At 39.0% G+C, this 17,859-nt stretch overlaps 1 protein-coding gene across 1 annotated transcript; it reads right to left on the reverse strand.

Moving 5' to 3' along the window:
• Positions 1–200: 200 nt before the first annotated feature.
• FBXO45 (F-box protein 45) lies at positions 201–17,805 on the reverse strand. Its single transcript, XM_047876158.1, has 3 exons — positions 17,174–17,805; positions 9,109–9,465; positions 201–4,382 (listed from the first exon to the last, which is right to left on the reverse strand). Exons 1-3 carry the CDS (start codon positions 17,486–17,488, stop codon positions 4,197–4,199), a joined length of 858 nt encoding a protein of 285 aa, XP_047732114.1. The 5' UTR covers positions 17,489–17,805; the 3' UTR covers positions 201–4,196.
• Between the last annotated feature and the right edge of the window lie 54 nt (positions 17,806–17,859).

Below are 17,859 nucleotides of genomic sequence, written 5' to 3' on the forward strand. Positions count from 1 at the left end.
GTGGGGAATGTGGATTCCATTATTAAAAGACATGCAACTTATACATAAATTCCATCACATTTGGCTATTAAGCTATCTCAGTTTTCCTTTCCGACCAATATATATATAAGTTGTTCTAAATGTAAGCAATCACAGGTGGTTAATGTTTGTTTTAACTTTTTATTAAGAAACTAAAGCAAAACGACAGAATCTCAAAAAAATTAAAATACAGAATTCTAATTTTAATTCTAAACAAATATGAAATTTACACCCGAAACTAAAAACCAGTTTATCAATATTTAAGCATAAAGGGGAATGGCTAAAATGCATTCACAGTCCTTATTTCTTCCTTATTAACCTCAGATTTACGTCCCTTTCCTTCGTGCTTCACTTAAAATAGGATACAGAATTTCTTTCTCATCTATCTTTTGTTAATATAGTCTGTAACTTCAGAGCAGCTTTAGTGTCCCTACATAATTCTTTCTCTGTTCCTTCAGGAAATGTGTGAGCACCTGCCTATTGGGCTTAGATGATGTGGGCATAAAGATGAGTCCATCAGAGATCCTGTCCTAAGATGTTTAGAGGAGATAAGACACCAACAAATAATAAATACAAATAAATTTATACAAGGTATAAAGTAATATAGCATGAGTTAAGTATAAATATAAAAATAGGGAAATTTGAAGGAAGGAGAGATTACATTCAGCTAGAGAAATTAGGAATGCTTTATGAGGATAGTATTTGGACTGGGTATGGACTGTTCCTTCCAGAAAGACTTCAGAGTGGTCCTAATTGAGATGGTCTTGATTTCCAGGAAGTAATCTTTAAAACTCTTTACATTTCTATCTCTTCAAAACTGTTCTTTTTTTTTTAAAGATCAAAAAATATTAATATTATAGTTTATATAAACAGCAGTTTGGGGACTTAAATTATAAGTTAATTATAATACCTACTGTATGGTTTTGGGCTGTTATTTTTGTAACTCTCTTTCCCAAGTTAAATCATATCTAAAAGGCAGATGATGCCTAATCATTTAGCCATGACTTTAGTCAACTGGGCAAAACCTACTTGCTCTATGTGCTTTATAAAATCTATACCTAAATTTACATGAGTAAGAATGAAGGAGATGAAATAAATGGCTTAATAATCAAGTCAGATAATGAAAAAAAATGGCAACTATGAAATGATTACATATATTAACCACAGAACTCCTTGTATGAAAAGTTTTAATGAATTGTGAGCCATTGGCCATTACAGAATTTAAGCCTTAATGTTTCTTTCCTATGTAGAACCAGATAATTAAAACAGCCTATCTCAAGTATGACAGAAGACCATAGTATGAATAAGAGTAATAGTATTGAGTGTTTGCACATCTGCATGCTTCACTAAAGTTAAGAACCAAAGAGAATGCTCCCGGTTTCCCAAGTCAACAAAGTAAATTCAATTACATATTTTTCTTTCCTGGTCATAGTTTCAGTTGAAATACAACAAATACTACTTTGCCTTTCAATAGCACTTTTTATCCATCACACAAGTACTTTCCCATTATTTTCTCCTTTACCCTCAATATACTTGTGAGGTAGTGAAGGGAGCAGGGATTTTTTTTTTTTTTTAATTTTGCAGATGAGAAAACTTAAGGTGAATTTAAAACTCAACCTTAGCAGCATATTGAAATCACCTAGGAAGCTTAAAAAAATCCTTATGACCATGTCCAACATCAGAACAACATCAGAATTTTAGGGTATGAGACCCTAAAAGCATCAAGATTTTTCAAAATGTAGATGACTCCAAAGTACAGCTAAGTTTGAGAACCACTGGTTTAGATGACTGACACTCAACTTTCAGGTGCAACATCTTCTACCTGAATGCTCTCTCAGCACCAATGAAAAAGAGATTCCTTTTCCTTGAACATTGTAATAGTTTGGTTTAATATTCTCTGTACAGCTATTGGTATCCAGTAATAAAATACTTCACCAAGTTACAAATGAAGGTTCTTCATTCCCCTGATGCTCATTCTAAATATGAACCTCCATTCTATAAAATTGCAAATAGCATATTAGAGAATTTCAGTTTTGAGATAAGAATGGCTTTTTGTTAAATATTTAGGCAATTATTTGATTCTAGGTTCAATGTGCAATAACCCCATGTTTCTGTTTTCCATTCAGCACCTTCAAAACTTTGTTACAAATGAATGTTTACTAATAAGACAAAACAGAATTTATAAACAAAACTCTCGCAAACGCTCTTGGAATTGGCTATATCATACCCTGAAAAAAGACCAAGCACATAAGGGACTTTATTGTTTTATCATTTATCAATCTTCATCCTGAACCAGTTTTCTTTAAATTTTAAACTTTGCCAATTAAATTGAGTTGTTCTACACCAAGAAAAATCAATTTCTGTAGCAGCTATATTCTCTAATACATTTAACGTATAGTCTTACTCTGTACTATTAAATATGGTTTTTCAGGAGGTTTCTTCTTGACATGGATATTGAAAAGGACTTTTAACGGATTTCACCTTTAAGCAACATACCAAATACACAATAAATATTTGTAAACCTGTCAGGTGGCAAAAATAAATCTTTGTTCATGACTGAAATCCCCTGCTTCATGAGAGTACTGATAAGCTTAACTCTCAAGGAGCAACCCAAGAACCCCAGCCAGCTGCTTGGTATCTCTAATTTGATTAGATTTAAAACAAAATTACGCACAGCAATAACCTAAAAGGCAAAGATTTCATCTGCCTTAGTCAATTCTTATCACAAAGATGCATCTGAAACCATACATTTATACTTTCATACGGAAGGATGTTTGTTTCTCTTATAACAAAAGAAAATCTCTGCTCATGTATGTTAGATTAACTCAAGAATATTAGTGAAATCAGATTTATTAGTCAAAAACTAATGTCAAGCTCTTCTACAATGAAACCTTCAAAATATTGCCAACCTGAAGTTTTCAGCACAAGGTATTTTATTTCAAGTCCCATGGGGGCAATTATCTATGATGAGATTAAGAACATTCTTAACCTGGGTTCAGGCTGGCACTGTTTCAGGTGGGTGAGTAAACATTTTCTTGATAACCCCAATGAAGAGTCTGAGGCTTAGATTTGTTGCCATGATGTAAACAATATAAAATTTAAAAAAAATTATAATATCTATAGCATTATGAAATTACAAAATAAAAGGACCATTAATTCTCTTCCTTAGGTCTGTGACTAACAGCTTTCATATTTGAGGCCTGTAAGAGCAAATGGCAATGTTCTGTGTTGTTATGAGATACTTTCTCAGAAGGCCAAAAAAATAAAACCAGATACTATAAGATGCACATTATTCTTATTACTACTGATACATGTATGATTAGAAATAGATTTGCCTTCCCTCAATCTTAAACTCAAGAGACTGAGGGATCTTTACAATAATTTTGATCATTAAAAGAAAAATAACCAGACTGTAATAGCTATGGAAACTGTAAACCAAATTAATTTAAAAATGAGCCAATACAGCACATCTCCTCTTAATCCTCTTCTTTGTAGTTACCTATTTTTCCCTAAATGTTATTCTAATTTTGTACCATGTAGTGGTTTTTAAGAAATTGAACTAGAACAAAGCAACCCCTTTGTCCTGTTTTTGTTTTTACAGGTTTTTTTACACACTTATTATATATACAACTTTTAAAATAGCTGCACAATTTTACATCTCACTGTTAGAGAAGTGCAGTCCAGGCAGACCATGCTTCTCAATATATTAAAAATATTAAATAAAACCCAACCAGTTTCATACTTTTCTAATAGTCAAGCTGGCTGGAAAAAAGGGTCTGGAGAAAAAACAGGCAGTTGTAAAACAGGATCAGTCTTTCTTCACAAACACACTACTTAAAAATCTTGCTATTTCCTTATCTTATCCCTTTTATAGCATCTCTAAAATCTCACCTTAAAAGTTGGAAATAACACATTGCTAACTTAGAGACAAAATCTGTTGCAACATGCATATGTCAACTGCCCACTCAACCAACTGCAACCCTGAGGATTTTTCTGGCCCAGTAGAAAGAGGAAACACTAAGATAATCTCTGCTGTAGAGTTGCTTCTCCAGTTAGCAATTTCATGTGTTTTTCAGGATGTTTCTTGGGCATGCATGTATGACACTGTCACTTCATGATTCTACTTTCCACAAGCAGGTATCTTCTCCATTCAGTTTTTCATCTCAAGAAAGCCACTGTCATCCATCCAAAGGTTTTCCAAGGTAAACCAAAGTCACTTCTGTGTTGCCATATACAGCAGAAACTGCTGGATATAAGCAGGCCTTTGGAAGTCCTCTAAAGGCAACCCCCAGGAACTCATATCCACGTTCAAAAGCTAAAGTCTTATCTTCCATGTCCAAAATGACTCGAATTCTTTCTCCTATCTGAAAATAGACACCAAAAGAAGGTTAGAAGAAAACTCACCAAGGGCATAGCTAGAAGAAATAAGATACAAATCAATAAGTTAAAATATTAAGAATATATAGTCTAACAAGGGGCTCAAACTTGTGACCAGCGAGATCATGACCTAAGCCGAAGTTGGACACTCAACTGACTGAGCCACCCATGTGCCCCAATTTTTTTCTTTTTTTTCTTTTTAGAGAGAGTGAGAGTGCGCGTGTGCATGCAAGTGAGTGAGCTGGGGAGGGGCAGAGGGAGAGGGAGAGAGAAAAATCTTAAGCAGGATCCATGCCCAGCCGGGAGCCCTAGGTGGGGCTCGGTCTCATGACCACAAGATCATGACCCGAGCCAAAATCAAGAGTCCAACACTTAACTGACTGACCCATCCAGGTGCCCAATAGTTGTTTTTTTTTTTAAGATGGGATCTGCATTTTTTTTTTTTTAATTTTTTTTTTCAACGTTTTTTATTTATTTTTGGGACAGAGAGAGAGACAGAGCATGAACGGGGGAGGGGCAGAGAGAGGGAGACACAGCATCGGAAACAGGCTCCGGGCTCCGAGCCATCAGCCCAGAGCCTGACGCGGGGCTCGAACTCACAGACCGCGAGATCGTGACCTGGCTGAAGTCGGACGCTTAACCGACTGTGCCACCCAGGCGCCCCTGGGATCTGCATTTAATACCCAAAATTTAAATGTTCCTACTGAACAGTTCCCAGATTTTATTTACTCTTTGTTTAAAGGCTTTTCTTAGAAGTTTACCACTAAAATCTGTAACTTGGTATATCTTACCAAAAATGTCTATCTAACCTTTTCAAATTATTACAGTATGTATATAAAACGGAATATTATTCAGCCATAAAAAGAAATGCAACTTTGATATATGCTATAACACAGATGATCCTTGAAAATGTTATGTTATGTGAAATAAGCCAGACACAAAAATATATATTTGTATGATTCTACTTATATAAAGCACCTACAATATTCAAATCATAGAGTCAGAAAATAGAATAGAGGTTACCAGAGGATGGAGGAAAGGAGAGATGAGAAGTTATTGCTTAATGAGCATAGAGTTTGTGCTGCGGATGATGAAAAAGTCTTAGGTATACATAGTGGTGATGGATAAACATACTGTGAATGTATTAATGCCACTGCACTGTATACTTACAAATGGTTAAAATAATAAAGGTGTATGTTTTATCACAATAAAAATTACCATAATAAAAACACTCATATAACCTTTAAAGTTGACAAAACAGCTCTTCAAACAGTGTGGAACTTATATAGTCATGAAGAGCCAAATCTGACCATAGGTTCTAAAGATGCAGAATAGGTTTATTAGTCATTTTATGGGCCACTGCTCTGAAACACCTGTTTGTTATAAAAACAGCAAACTAAAGCAGAAGCGCAATACATCCAGTTATTTTCCTACATGGAAAAGTGCAGACAAACAAGGACAGACGGATATTTTACTTTTATAATTTGCATCTATAAAAGGTTGTTTTATTTACATACTTGGAGGCAGAAAGTCCTAACATTAGCAATCAAAAGTCAGAATTTAATACTTCCCAATTATGATAACTCCTGCTGTTGTTACTTTCCCTCATTGTATTTCCTGTCATAGACAACTACAAACATTTACTTTTTTCTTCTCTTTGCCCAACTCATAGATTAACTAACACCCCATTTTATGGACCTACGAACATCCTAATTATCATCACCACTATTGCCACCAACAAAACAAACAACAGCAAATAGAAATGAAAAGGTAATATTTTGTTGGGTATTCATTTTGTGGTTTATTTGTATTATCTCATTTAATCCTCACATCTATCCTAGGATTTCTCCCTATTTTACAGAAGATGGAAACTAAGATGACAGAATCACTCCTGGTGAAATTTGCATATCTGTTTTACCTTTGACTGAGCATACAGCATGTACACAGCACAGAGAACAGAAAGCAAAAGTCTTACTAGCTTTAGGTGTCAGAGAGCAAAACTTGGGAGATGGCAGAGCAACTGGAAATTTAGAGGAGGAACTCCAGAAGTAATGGAACCATAAAGCGGATGAGCCCTAAATCCAAGAATTAACTCTGCCCAAATCACTGTATAATCACTGTCTTACACAGACACAGGGGAAACCCCAATAAAACCAGGCTGGTAAGATAGCAGCTAGAAGCCAAACCTCCCCCGCTGCAAAAACAAAACAAAACAAAAACCAACACAGACATTAGCTGCTATATACCATGGGGGAGACAGAGTTCACAATTTGAAGAATCTAGGCAAGTTAACTGCCTACTAAAACAAGAAAACCCACACATTTCAGAAAAAACAAAGTGATTCCTAAAAACAAAACATTCCAGTATTACTAGTATATTATCTATAATTTCCATTTTTCAATTTAAAAATGACTGGATATGAAAAGAAACAGGAAAGTACAACTCATACTCTGGGGGGGGGAAAGCAGTCAATAGAAACCAATTCCAAGTAGGCCTACACGTTGGATTTGGTGGACAAAGACTTAAAAGCAGTTATGATAAATATGTGCAAAGAATTAAAGAAAAATCTAATATTAATGAATGGACAGACAATCTCAATGGAAAAATGGAAACTATAAAAAGGAGCCAAATGAAAATTCCAGAGTTGAAAAATACAATAAACAAAATTCACTACCCTGGCCTAATAGCCATAGAATCTATGAACTTGAAGATAGACCAATAGAAATTACCTGATCCAAAAAACAAAGAGAAAAAAGATTTTTAAAAAAGAACACAACTTCAGAGGCAGAGAGATCAGGACAATATCAATTGTAGTCCAACAACTACATTAAATGTAAATGGATTAAACACTCAAATCAAAAGGCAGAGATTGTGAGATTGGGTTAGATTAAGAGACCCAATTATATGCCAGCTAGGAGACCCATTTTAAACAAAGACAGACTGAAAGTAAAAGAATAGGGAAAAAGAGGTACCTTGCAATAGTAAGCATAAGAAGGTTGAAGTTGCTATATTAACATCAGACAAAATAGACTTAAAGACAGTACTAAAATCTCCAACTATACTTGCTAATTTAACTATTTCTTCTTTCAGTTCTTTAAGTTTTTGCCTCATGTGTTTTAGAGCTGTTTTATCAGGTGCATATACATTTACAATTGTTATATCTCTCTATCTGATTAACTCCTTTATCATTATGAAATGACTCTAATAATAACCTTATTCTTTTTTATTATTATTTTTTACTTTTGAGAGAGAGAGAAACAGAGAGACAGAGCATGAGCAGGGGAGGGGCAGAGAGAGGAGACACAGCATCCAAAGCAGGCTCCAGGCTCTGGCATAGAGCCTGATGTGGGGCTTGAACTCGTGAATCACAAGATCATGACCTGGGCTGAAGTCAGATGTTCACCAACTAAGCCACCCAGGTGCTCCTAATATCTCTTATTCTTAAGTCTATAATTCTTTAAAATTTCCAATTTCTTTTTAATTTTTTTAATGTTTATTCATTTTTTGAGAGAGAGAGAGAGAGAGAGAAAGAGTGCAAGTAGGGGAGGGGCAGAGAAAGAGAGACACAGAATCTGAAGCAGGCTCCAGGTTCTGAGTTGTCAGCATAGAGTGTGATGCAGACTTGAACTCAGGAACCGCGAGATCACAACCTGAGCCAAAGTCAGATGCTTAACCGACTGAGCCACACAGGCACCCCTAAAATTTCCAATTTCTTATCAGATTATTGTGTTTTAGACTCTGTTGACTCTATGCTAATCATATGGCATTTACAAATAGGAACTATAATTTTGACCCTAGAATCAAATGAGTATGGCATTAAGATAAGATGAAGAGAGGGGCGCCTGGGTGGCGCAGTCGGTTGAGCGTCCGACTTCAGCCAGGTCACGATCTCGCGGTCCGGGAGTTCGAGCCCCGCGTCGGGCTCTGGGCTGATGGCTGGGAGCCTGGAGCCTGTTTCCGATTCTGTGTCTCCCTCTCTCTCTGCCCCTCCCCCGTTCATGCTCTGTCTCTCTCTGTCCCAAAAATAAATAAATGTTGAAAAAAAAAAAAGATAAGATGAAGAGAGTAAAAAAAAAAACTCAGTAGTTTGCCTAAATTTGCCTGTCTTATAGAAATCACTGACATCTCCAGAGGCTCTGAATCCACAAACAGATTAATGAATAGCAGAGGGTGAATATGTGTGTGCATGTGCACAGGTACATTTCTGGGAGTGAGAAGTCTAGAAAAAAGTAGGTTTGGATGTGACATGATACAGGAAAAAGGACAATCTTGCATGAGTTGGCAAACTATGGTCACTGGACCAATCTTGCTTGCAGCCCATAAACAAGGTTTTACTGGAACACAGCTATGAACACTCATTTACATATTATCTATGGTTGCTTTTGTACTACAACAACAGAGTTGTATAGTTGTGACAGAGACCATAGGGACCACAAGGCTTGAAATATTTATTACCTGCCCTACATAGAAAAAAGTTTGCCAACCCCTGATTTAGAGCAAAGACAGATAGCTAAAGGTCAATATGTATTAGGAAACAAATACAGAAATACTAAAAGATTATTAAAGTAGCAAAGAAAGGCCAGTTACACTATTTATTTTTAAATTACCAAAAAGACACACAAAGCTGCTATATAAAATTTTGTGAACTTAAAACAAATTAATGATTTGTGATTTGACAAAGGACCACAACTGAGAAAATACCTAGTTTCTCACCTGATATTTTGGTGCATTGTTGCACTGTGGAAAACTGCCATTGACTTCTCCGTTATGTAGTAGATTATTGTCCACCAGATTCCAGCCCCAGCTCTGGTCATCACTGCCCAGTAATGCCACATACCCTTGGCATTGCATGGGGGCTCGTTTTGTAGCAATTCCAATCACTGCCACAGTGCCCAGAGGGCCTTCCCACCACACTTCCCATGCATGGCGGCCCTCACTGAAACCAATCTTGGTCCTTGCACCATCAGTACTCTGAGCAATGGGGTTTCGATGTAAAGTAAAACCATTTTTCTTAATGTAGACATTCCTGGAGCAGTCATTAGTGCTGAAGGCATGTTGGAAAGCACGCACCTGAAAAGACGAAAAGCAGACCAAAGAAATAGAAATTTGATTTTTCTTAAACATTAAAAAGTATCTATGGTTTTAGGCTACATGGTTTTAGACAATAAAGTTATATATTTTTAAATAATACAGTATGTATTTCCAAAAAATGGCTACTTTCAGGATGGAATACCAACAAAAGATGCATGCAACATTTAAAATAACTGCTGGGGTGCCTGGGTGGCCGGAGGCTTAGTTGGTTAAGCCTCCAGCAACAGCTCAGGTCATGATATGGCAGTCTGTGGTTTTGAACCCTGCATCGGGCTCTGTGCTGACAGTTCAGAGCCTGGGGCCTGCTTTGGATTCTATGTCTCCCTCTCTCTCTGCCCCTCCCTTGCTCGTACTCTGTCTCTCTCTCTCTCTCTTTCAAAAATAAATAAACATTAGAAAATAAAAAATAAAATGACTGCCAAATGCTTTATTATTTATCAAAATTCTAAACTATGGTATCATTTCTCCAAATAGACTTCTTAAAATATCAAAAGATATACACAAGAATCCTTATATTTTAGAGATAATACTGAAATGTTTATGGATGACATGAGGCTATCTCAGAATTGCTCTGAAATATCCAGGGCTGGAGTGAGAGAATGGGTAGGGTAAACACAAAACCAGATTATCTGTATATTTAATCATTGGTAAAGCTTGGTGATAGGTTTGGGAGGTTCATTAAACTATTTCCTCTACTCTAGTTTATATTTAGTATTTTTATATCAAAAAGTTAAGGGATATACAGTTTTCAGGCTGGCAATACTGTCATCAAAAAATACTTTTATTGAAAAGAATTTTTTTAATGTTTATTTTGCTAGAGAGCAGGAGAGCGCGTGCACACGTGAGCATGCAGGGAAGGGGCACAGAGAGAGGGAGACACAGAATCCAAAGCAGGCCCCAGGCTCTATGCTGTCAGCACAAGAGCCTGGCATAGGGCTTGAACCTACATACCACGAGATCATTACCTGAGCTAAAGTCGGACGCTTAGCCAACTGAGCCACCCAGGTACCTCCCCAAAATATTTTTTTTAATTTTTTTTTTAACGTTTATTTATTTTTGAGACAGAGAGAGACAGAGCATGAATGGGGGAGGCTCAGAGAGAGGGAGACACAGAATCTGAAACAGGCTCCAGGCTCTGAGCTGTCAGCACAGAGCCCGACGCGGGGCTCGAACTCACGGACCGCGAGATCATGACCTGAGCCGAAGTCGGCCGCTTAACCGACTGAGCCACCCAGGTGCCCCTACCTCCCCAAAGTATTTTAATAGAGAACGTAGTCATAGCAGTTCTAAAGTTTATGAAAAATTTTAATAACCACAAACTATGTTAGATCCTCAGCCTCCTTGCTAGTTATTACCTCATACATGGAGACAGCACTACTCTCATTTTACCAAATCAAATAACCCTTTAGACAGCATCTAATTTCAAGCACTAGAATTTATAAAGAGATAGTCATTAAGAGCAGCTACCATAGATAGGACAGATTAGTTGATCTTCACTAATCAGTTTTGTAAGCTTCCAAAATAAGGGCAGTATGGAAATTGCTACTCTGTCTAAATAGTAAACATTTCTCATGCTTTAATAATTTAAAGTTTTTAATTTGTATGTTTTTTAAAAATCCCTTGGGGCGCCTGGGAGGCTCAGTCGGTTAAGCGGCCGACTTCAGTTCAGGTCATGATCTCACAGTCAGTGAGTTCGAGCCCCGCGTTGGGCTCTGTGCTGACAGCTCAGAGCCTGGAGCCTGTTTCAGATTCTGTGTCTCCCTCTCTCTGACCCTCCCCCGTTCATGCTCTGTCTCTCTCTGTTTCAAAAATAAATAAACGTTAAAAAAAAATTTTTTTAAAGAAAATCCCTTATTCAAATGACCCCAAAGCAGCCAAAGGCTGGGATCTACTGCTTTAGTTAATCTGAGCCACCAACTCCAGAATCACAGAATTTCAGCATTAAGAAGGGCTTTAAAGGGACCTACTGCAACACAGGGATGAGGGCACAGACCTAAAAGTCAACAGGTAGTTAGAGCAAGAGTCCCAAAGAGAAGTCTTGTATCTAGCCCCTTCATCCAGTGTTCAGTTCCTATTTGCCAGTACCTCACTGCTTCATTATTACACTGTAGGGCACAGACATTAAAAAACAAACAAACACCCTGCTTGATTCAGGAGGCTGTAATACCGAAGTATTTAAAAAAAATTTTTTTTTAACTTTTATTTATTTTTGAGAGACAAAGACAGACACAGCAGGAGCAGGGGAGGGGCAGAGAGAGAGAGGGAGGCAGAATCGGAAGCAGGCTCCAAGCTTTGAGCTGTCAGCACAGGGCCCAAGACGGGGCTCGAACCCACGAACCGTGAGATCATGACCTGACCCAAAGTCTCAGGTCTGAGACTGAGACACCCAGTGTCTTAAATGACTGAGACACCCAGGCACCCCAATACTGAAGTATTTCTAAATATTTTCCTATCTGTTCCTATTATAACACACTTTTAAGCACATAAAATATCAGAACATAAGATTAAATGGGTGAGTAAAATGTCCCCCAAATATTATTTAAAAATTCAACAGATTATTATCAAGACAAGAAAATATAAAATATTTTATAAAATCATTATAAAATATTTAACTGATAATTACCTATGCCTATTCCCTAATTCTTACAAATGTCAATTGCTTTTTCTCTATCCTTCGTTGTCACAATGACACTGTTGCCAGCCTCTTCTCCAAACTGCTATGACTTCTTCCTATTACTCCGGACTAATCTTTCTTCACTGTACCCTTTTCTGGTGACCACCATACCTCTGCCCCCTAAAACTCTCCTACACTCAATAATTAACTCTCTACCTAAATTCTTTCCAGACCTATTTTTCTAAAACAGCACCTTTATCACATTTCATCTCAGTTCAATAACCTTTGATGGTTCCATACTAACTACTATTCTTCCTGGTTTTCAAAGCTCTCCAGGTCTGGTTCCTCCTATTTCCCTTTCTAACTTCATGTTGTTCTCCCTATCTGTAGTATCATAGCTACTTTCCTCCTCCAACATAAACTGTATCTTCTAAAACCTGAATCAGTCTTACCACTTGTATGAAGTTATTCTAACCACGACTACCGAATCTCCCTGATTTTGCTCTCCTAAGTTCTTTTCCACCACAGTTGGCACCATACAACATTTAAGTCTGCATCCAACCCAACCACTTGATTCTAATAGAAAATACACTGAAAAACAACAAGAACAAAAACAATAGCAATACTAATCTCACCTAAATTGAGCAAACCTCTCTGAGTCTAAGACAGAAGAGCATAAGGAACACTATTGGAATGAAATCTGCAAAATCCAGACTGAGGGAAACTCTACAGGGTAAACAACCTGGTTTTTTCAACAGATAAGTTTCAGGAATGGGAGTTAGTAGGTGAATCTGTTGGCTAAAATAGCCTTAAGAGATATATATCAGCAGTTTGCCATGAGAACCTTATACAGATATTGATTAAATAAACTGAAAAATTTAAATATAACATTTGACATTTATAAAACAATTGGAAATTTGAACACTGCATTGTTTATATTAAGGAATTACTGTTAATTTTTTTACACTTTAGGTGTGATGATATTGTGATTATAATAAGTGTGCTTATCTTTTAGATTTGGATACTGAAAAATTGAGATGAAATGAAAAAATAAATATACAAACTAATAAATAAAAACAATCCATAGTTTCTATCCCACAGTCTCATGTACAACCTAAATTTTACATTGTAACAAACACCTTTAAGACCTACTTTAGGATCTAGGTCTGAAAATCTGAGAATATATTATACTTAGATGCTAAGTATGACTGGAATTATTGATGTTCCTTGGTAACATGAAAAATATGAACTTTCAAAAAGAAGACAAATCCTAAATAGACCGGCAATTCCAAATACTTTCCAGTTTTATGCTATCCTACACCTGTCCACATCCTCCTCCCAGTTACCCAGGCTCCCTGGAAATCCTATCTGACTCTTCTTCCTCATCTCACCCACTCTCAGTTAGCTGTCCTATATGGATTTGTTCTCTGCAATAGCTCTCCCAGCCATCCTCTTCTCTACACACTTGTTCAGGTCTTAGGTACCTCTGGTATAGGTACTAACCCCCGTTCTGTCCAATTCATCTTATGGCCTAGTTTTTCTAAATTTTTTTTTTCAACGTTAATTTATTTTTGGGACAGAGAGAGACAGAGCATGAACGGGGGAGGGGCAGAGAGAGAGGGAGACACAGAATCTGAAACAGGCTCCAGGCTCTGAGCCATCAGCCCAGAGCCTGACGCGGGGCTCGAACTCACGGACCGCGAGATCGTGACCTGGCTGAAGTCGGACGCTTAACTGACTGCGCCACCCAGGCGCCCCTGGCCTAGTTTTTCTAAAGCACAGTACTTATCTGTCACTGCCCTGTTCAAACTTCTATGGTTTATAATAGTAGAACAAAGCCCAAACTATACACTGAAGGCTACATGCCAAGGACATCCATGATGAGTTTCAGCTTACCTTTATAATTGTATTTTCCACTACTTCAACTCAATCTCACTAGACCCTATATAAAGATAGAAATCTTTAGCCTTTCCTCTAAGCTCCAAACTGTAACAGCTGCCTATCTGAAATCTCTCAGATGTCTCAAAAACACTGTAAATTCTACTCTACCAAAATTGAACTCACTGCTACTTCTCCTAAATCTAGCCCAGGTGATTCTCATATTATGTAAGCTAGATATCTAGGAGTCATTCTTAACACCTCCCTCTTTCTCACCCCTATTTCAAATCTATTACCAAATCCTGTAGGTTTTACTTCCTAAATCTTTCTTGTTTCTCCCCATCTCCTCCACTACCCACTTCCTAGCGGATCTATCCATATTTCTAAGGTCCCCCTCCAATCTGTTCTCCATACCAAAGTCAGAAATAACCTCTTAAAAATGCAAAAAAAAAAAAAAAATCACATCACCAATCCCCACACTCCTAACCCCCTCTTGCTTCTAATCCAAAATGGCTTCCCTGTAGTTTGGCCTCACTCCACCTCTTCCATCTTCTCTCAAACCTGTCTCACCTTTGCTCTGATTCAGCCACACTGATGTATTCTCTGTCCCTCATAATCATCAAGTTCTGCCCCGGAAGTCTTCTCTCTCCCCTTGGCTTTATTGTTCAGGTCTCAGGACATGAATTATTTCCTCAGAGGAAAGCCTTTCTTGACCTCCATACCTAGGTCAAATCCTCCATCTCTGACATTCAGAGCACTGTGCACCTCTCTCTCCTTCATAGCACCTACCACAGATGCAATTTTACAACTGTGTATTTGATTAATATCTATTTCCCCCCCACGAGACTCTAAGCTCCATAAGCAAGGCATCCATTAAGAGTTTTGTGTCTGTTTTTATTCATCATTGCATCTGCAAAAGTGAGCATAGTGCCTGGAGGTCACCCTTTTTAAAGTAAACATATATGCCGTGCAAAGCCTTTGCTTTCCTCTTGTCCTACTTTTTTCAGAGTATTTCTTCTTAGTAAAATGTTCAAATCCTCCCTATCTTTAAAATTCAGATCAAATATAATCCTAACCTCAAACCCTCTCCAAGCCCCCACTCAACTTGTAAATCTCTCCTTTCACTGAAATTCTAATTCAAGTGTGTGTGTGTGTGTGTGTGTGTGTGTGTGTGTGTGTGTGTGTATACTGGGAGTATACGTTTTATATATATATATATGTGTACATATATATATATATATGTGTGTGTGTGTGTACATATATATATATATGTCACAGGAGCAATATCTATCATGTATTAATTATTTCTATACATTTTTCTTCTCTACTTGACTGAGGACTTCCTTACTAGGGTCTCTGACTTCTTTTGAATTAATCTTTTTATCCTCAAGACATTCTTCCTGTGTCCTGCAACATCTGAACGAACATATGATTAGTAGAAATCTACAATACCTATCATGGGTGTGGTAGAAAGACAATATAAAGTATTAAAAACCTAAGAAACCTAAAATATCTCTGGAAGGATACAGGTAACACAGGTTGCCTCCAAGAAGGCAAACTGGGTGGCTGGCAGACAAGGGCAAAAGGCAAGACATTTTGCATATACTATATTGCTTCTTTTGCATGTTGACTTACATGAACACACCAACACATACTGTCATATGAATCCTGACTCATGTAAATGTATCTTTTACAGACCAATTACAAAAATGTCTTAAAGCCTACTTTGCCTGATAAAACTGCAATGTTCTGCATGCTACTACATAAATTACAACTAGTATCCACTGAGCATCCACCATGTACAAATATTGTCCTAGTAAACTAATGTGTTGGGGCACCTGGGTGGGTCAGTCAGTTAAGCACTGACTCTTGATTTCAGCTCATGTCATGATTTCACATTTCATTTTGTGAGATCGAGCTCCACGTCCAGCTCCGCACTGATAGCCCAGAGCCTGCTTGGGATTCTCTTTTCCTCTTTCTCTGCCCCCCTCCCACTCACTTGTGCACGTGCTCTCTCAAAATAAATAAACTTAAAAAAAATTAATGTGCTATTTCACTTAATAGAAAAAAACTAATTTGATAGTTGACATACTTACTTGCAACATTCCTTATCTTATTAAACTAAAACCTGCTTTATTACAGAAGAATAAATTTTACATCTATTTCACACAGGGAAAAAAATTTTACTTTACTCTGACTCCCCCTTTGGCAGTCTAGCTTTAAAAAGGGTATCTCCTTTTTTTAGTTATTAATGTATTTTTTATGTTTACCACATTCTAGGACAGACTTCATCCTCTCTCACATATGCTCTTGGTGACTGCTATACTTAATAGCTGTTATCCATCCAACTGAATTCAAGCTCGAGGTCTTTGTTTATATTGCCTGAAGAATCTTCTCAGCCCTACCATAACCTGTTACTTGAAATTTTTATTTGTATATGAAAAAGGCAGGAATGTGCACAAGAATCTAGGGGGAAAAGGCATCAAAACCAGAATCAGCACATAAGACGACACACAGAATAGAAGAGGCACACCATCAAGGTGGAAGTATGAAAAAGTTGGCAGGGAAGTTAGCCAATAGTGGAACAAGGCAGTATTAGGATGGTTAAATGGTGCTGACGGGGAAGGGGAGAGGATGTTCTATTCAAACCTGTAATTTGAAAGTTAGCAGGATGTCTAGGACTACACTCACTCACAAGTCTGAAACATAATCGAGGGAATGAAAGAGAACTTAGGCGAAAATAGAATAAAATAGTTATAAATCACAGCTTGAAAAGAGTGAGGTGAATGTGGGGTGAAAGCAAAGATCTTAGAAATCCAGCCGGTGTTAAGGCAGCTAAGATGATCTAATAAAAAATAGGAAAGTATTGAATGGCACAACAATGGGGGTGGTCTGTCTTTATGGAGGAAGTCTGTGGAAAGTGGAATGAGTGATGGAAACCAGTAACTGGAAACTATCTGGTCCTTTAAAAAGTGTATCACGGAAGTGAGGGGGGTAGGTTTAAGGAGCAGAACTTCAAAGAGAAGAGAGGATCTTCATGGAGGGGGACGTGAAGTAAGGTACAGACTGCAGCCGTGCAAAGGCGGGATGGTGAGGCGAGGCGTCTGAGTCAGAGCTCAGATGAGAAGCACTGAGATTGAGAGCGGCGCAGAGAAGCGGGACTGGGGGCAGCGGCGTGGCCCGGGGCTCCCTCACCTTGGCCTTGTAGCTGGGCAGGTTGCAGAGGATGTCCGTGCGCAGAGCCTCTTCTGCCAGGCGGCGGGCGCAAAGGCTCCGCCACACCTCGCTGTTCTCATCACCGTGCAGGCAGCGGTACCAGTGCTTACACACCAGGGCGCAGCTCCGCAGCTCGGACAGCTCCAGGTAGGAAAACACCAACTCCAGCACCCGGCTGGGCAGCCGGCCCCCTGCGCCCGCGGACCCGGATCCCGAGCCGCCGACCGCGCCGCCGCCGCCGCTACAGCCAGCGCCACCAGAGGCTCCGCCAGGCCCCGGGGCTGGTGCCGCCATCGCCTCACCAGCCGGCCCAAGGGCCGCCGCTGCCGCCGCCTCTTCCCCCCGTCTCTGCTGGGGAGGCCAAGCCTCGCCTTGAGACCGAAGCACCTCGCTCACCGCCCCTTTCACAGCCAACCACCGGCCCTCCACCACTCCCGCCCCTGCCCGGGGGCGTCCGCCGCGCGCCCCGCCTCACTGAGGGCAGACGCACCGGCCGCACGGGCGTCCTCCGCCCCTCCTCCCCGCCTCAGCGCGGGCGTCGGAACCGCCCGACTCGCACGGCCTCCCCGCGGCGCGCCCGTGGCTCCGCCATACTGGTTGAGGGCACGAAGCAAGGGCGCACGCCCAGCTCGCTCGCGGTTCCTCTCGGCCCCGGATGTGACTGT

Source organism: Prionailurus viverrinus, chromosome C2, assembly GCF_022837055.1.
Source record: "Prionailurus viverrinus isolate Anna chromosome C2, UM_Priviv_1.0, whole genome shotgun sequence".
Lineage (NCBI taxonomy): Eukaryota > Metazoa > Chordata > Mammalia > Carnivora > Felidae > Prionailurus > Prionailurus viverrinus.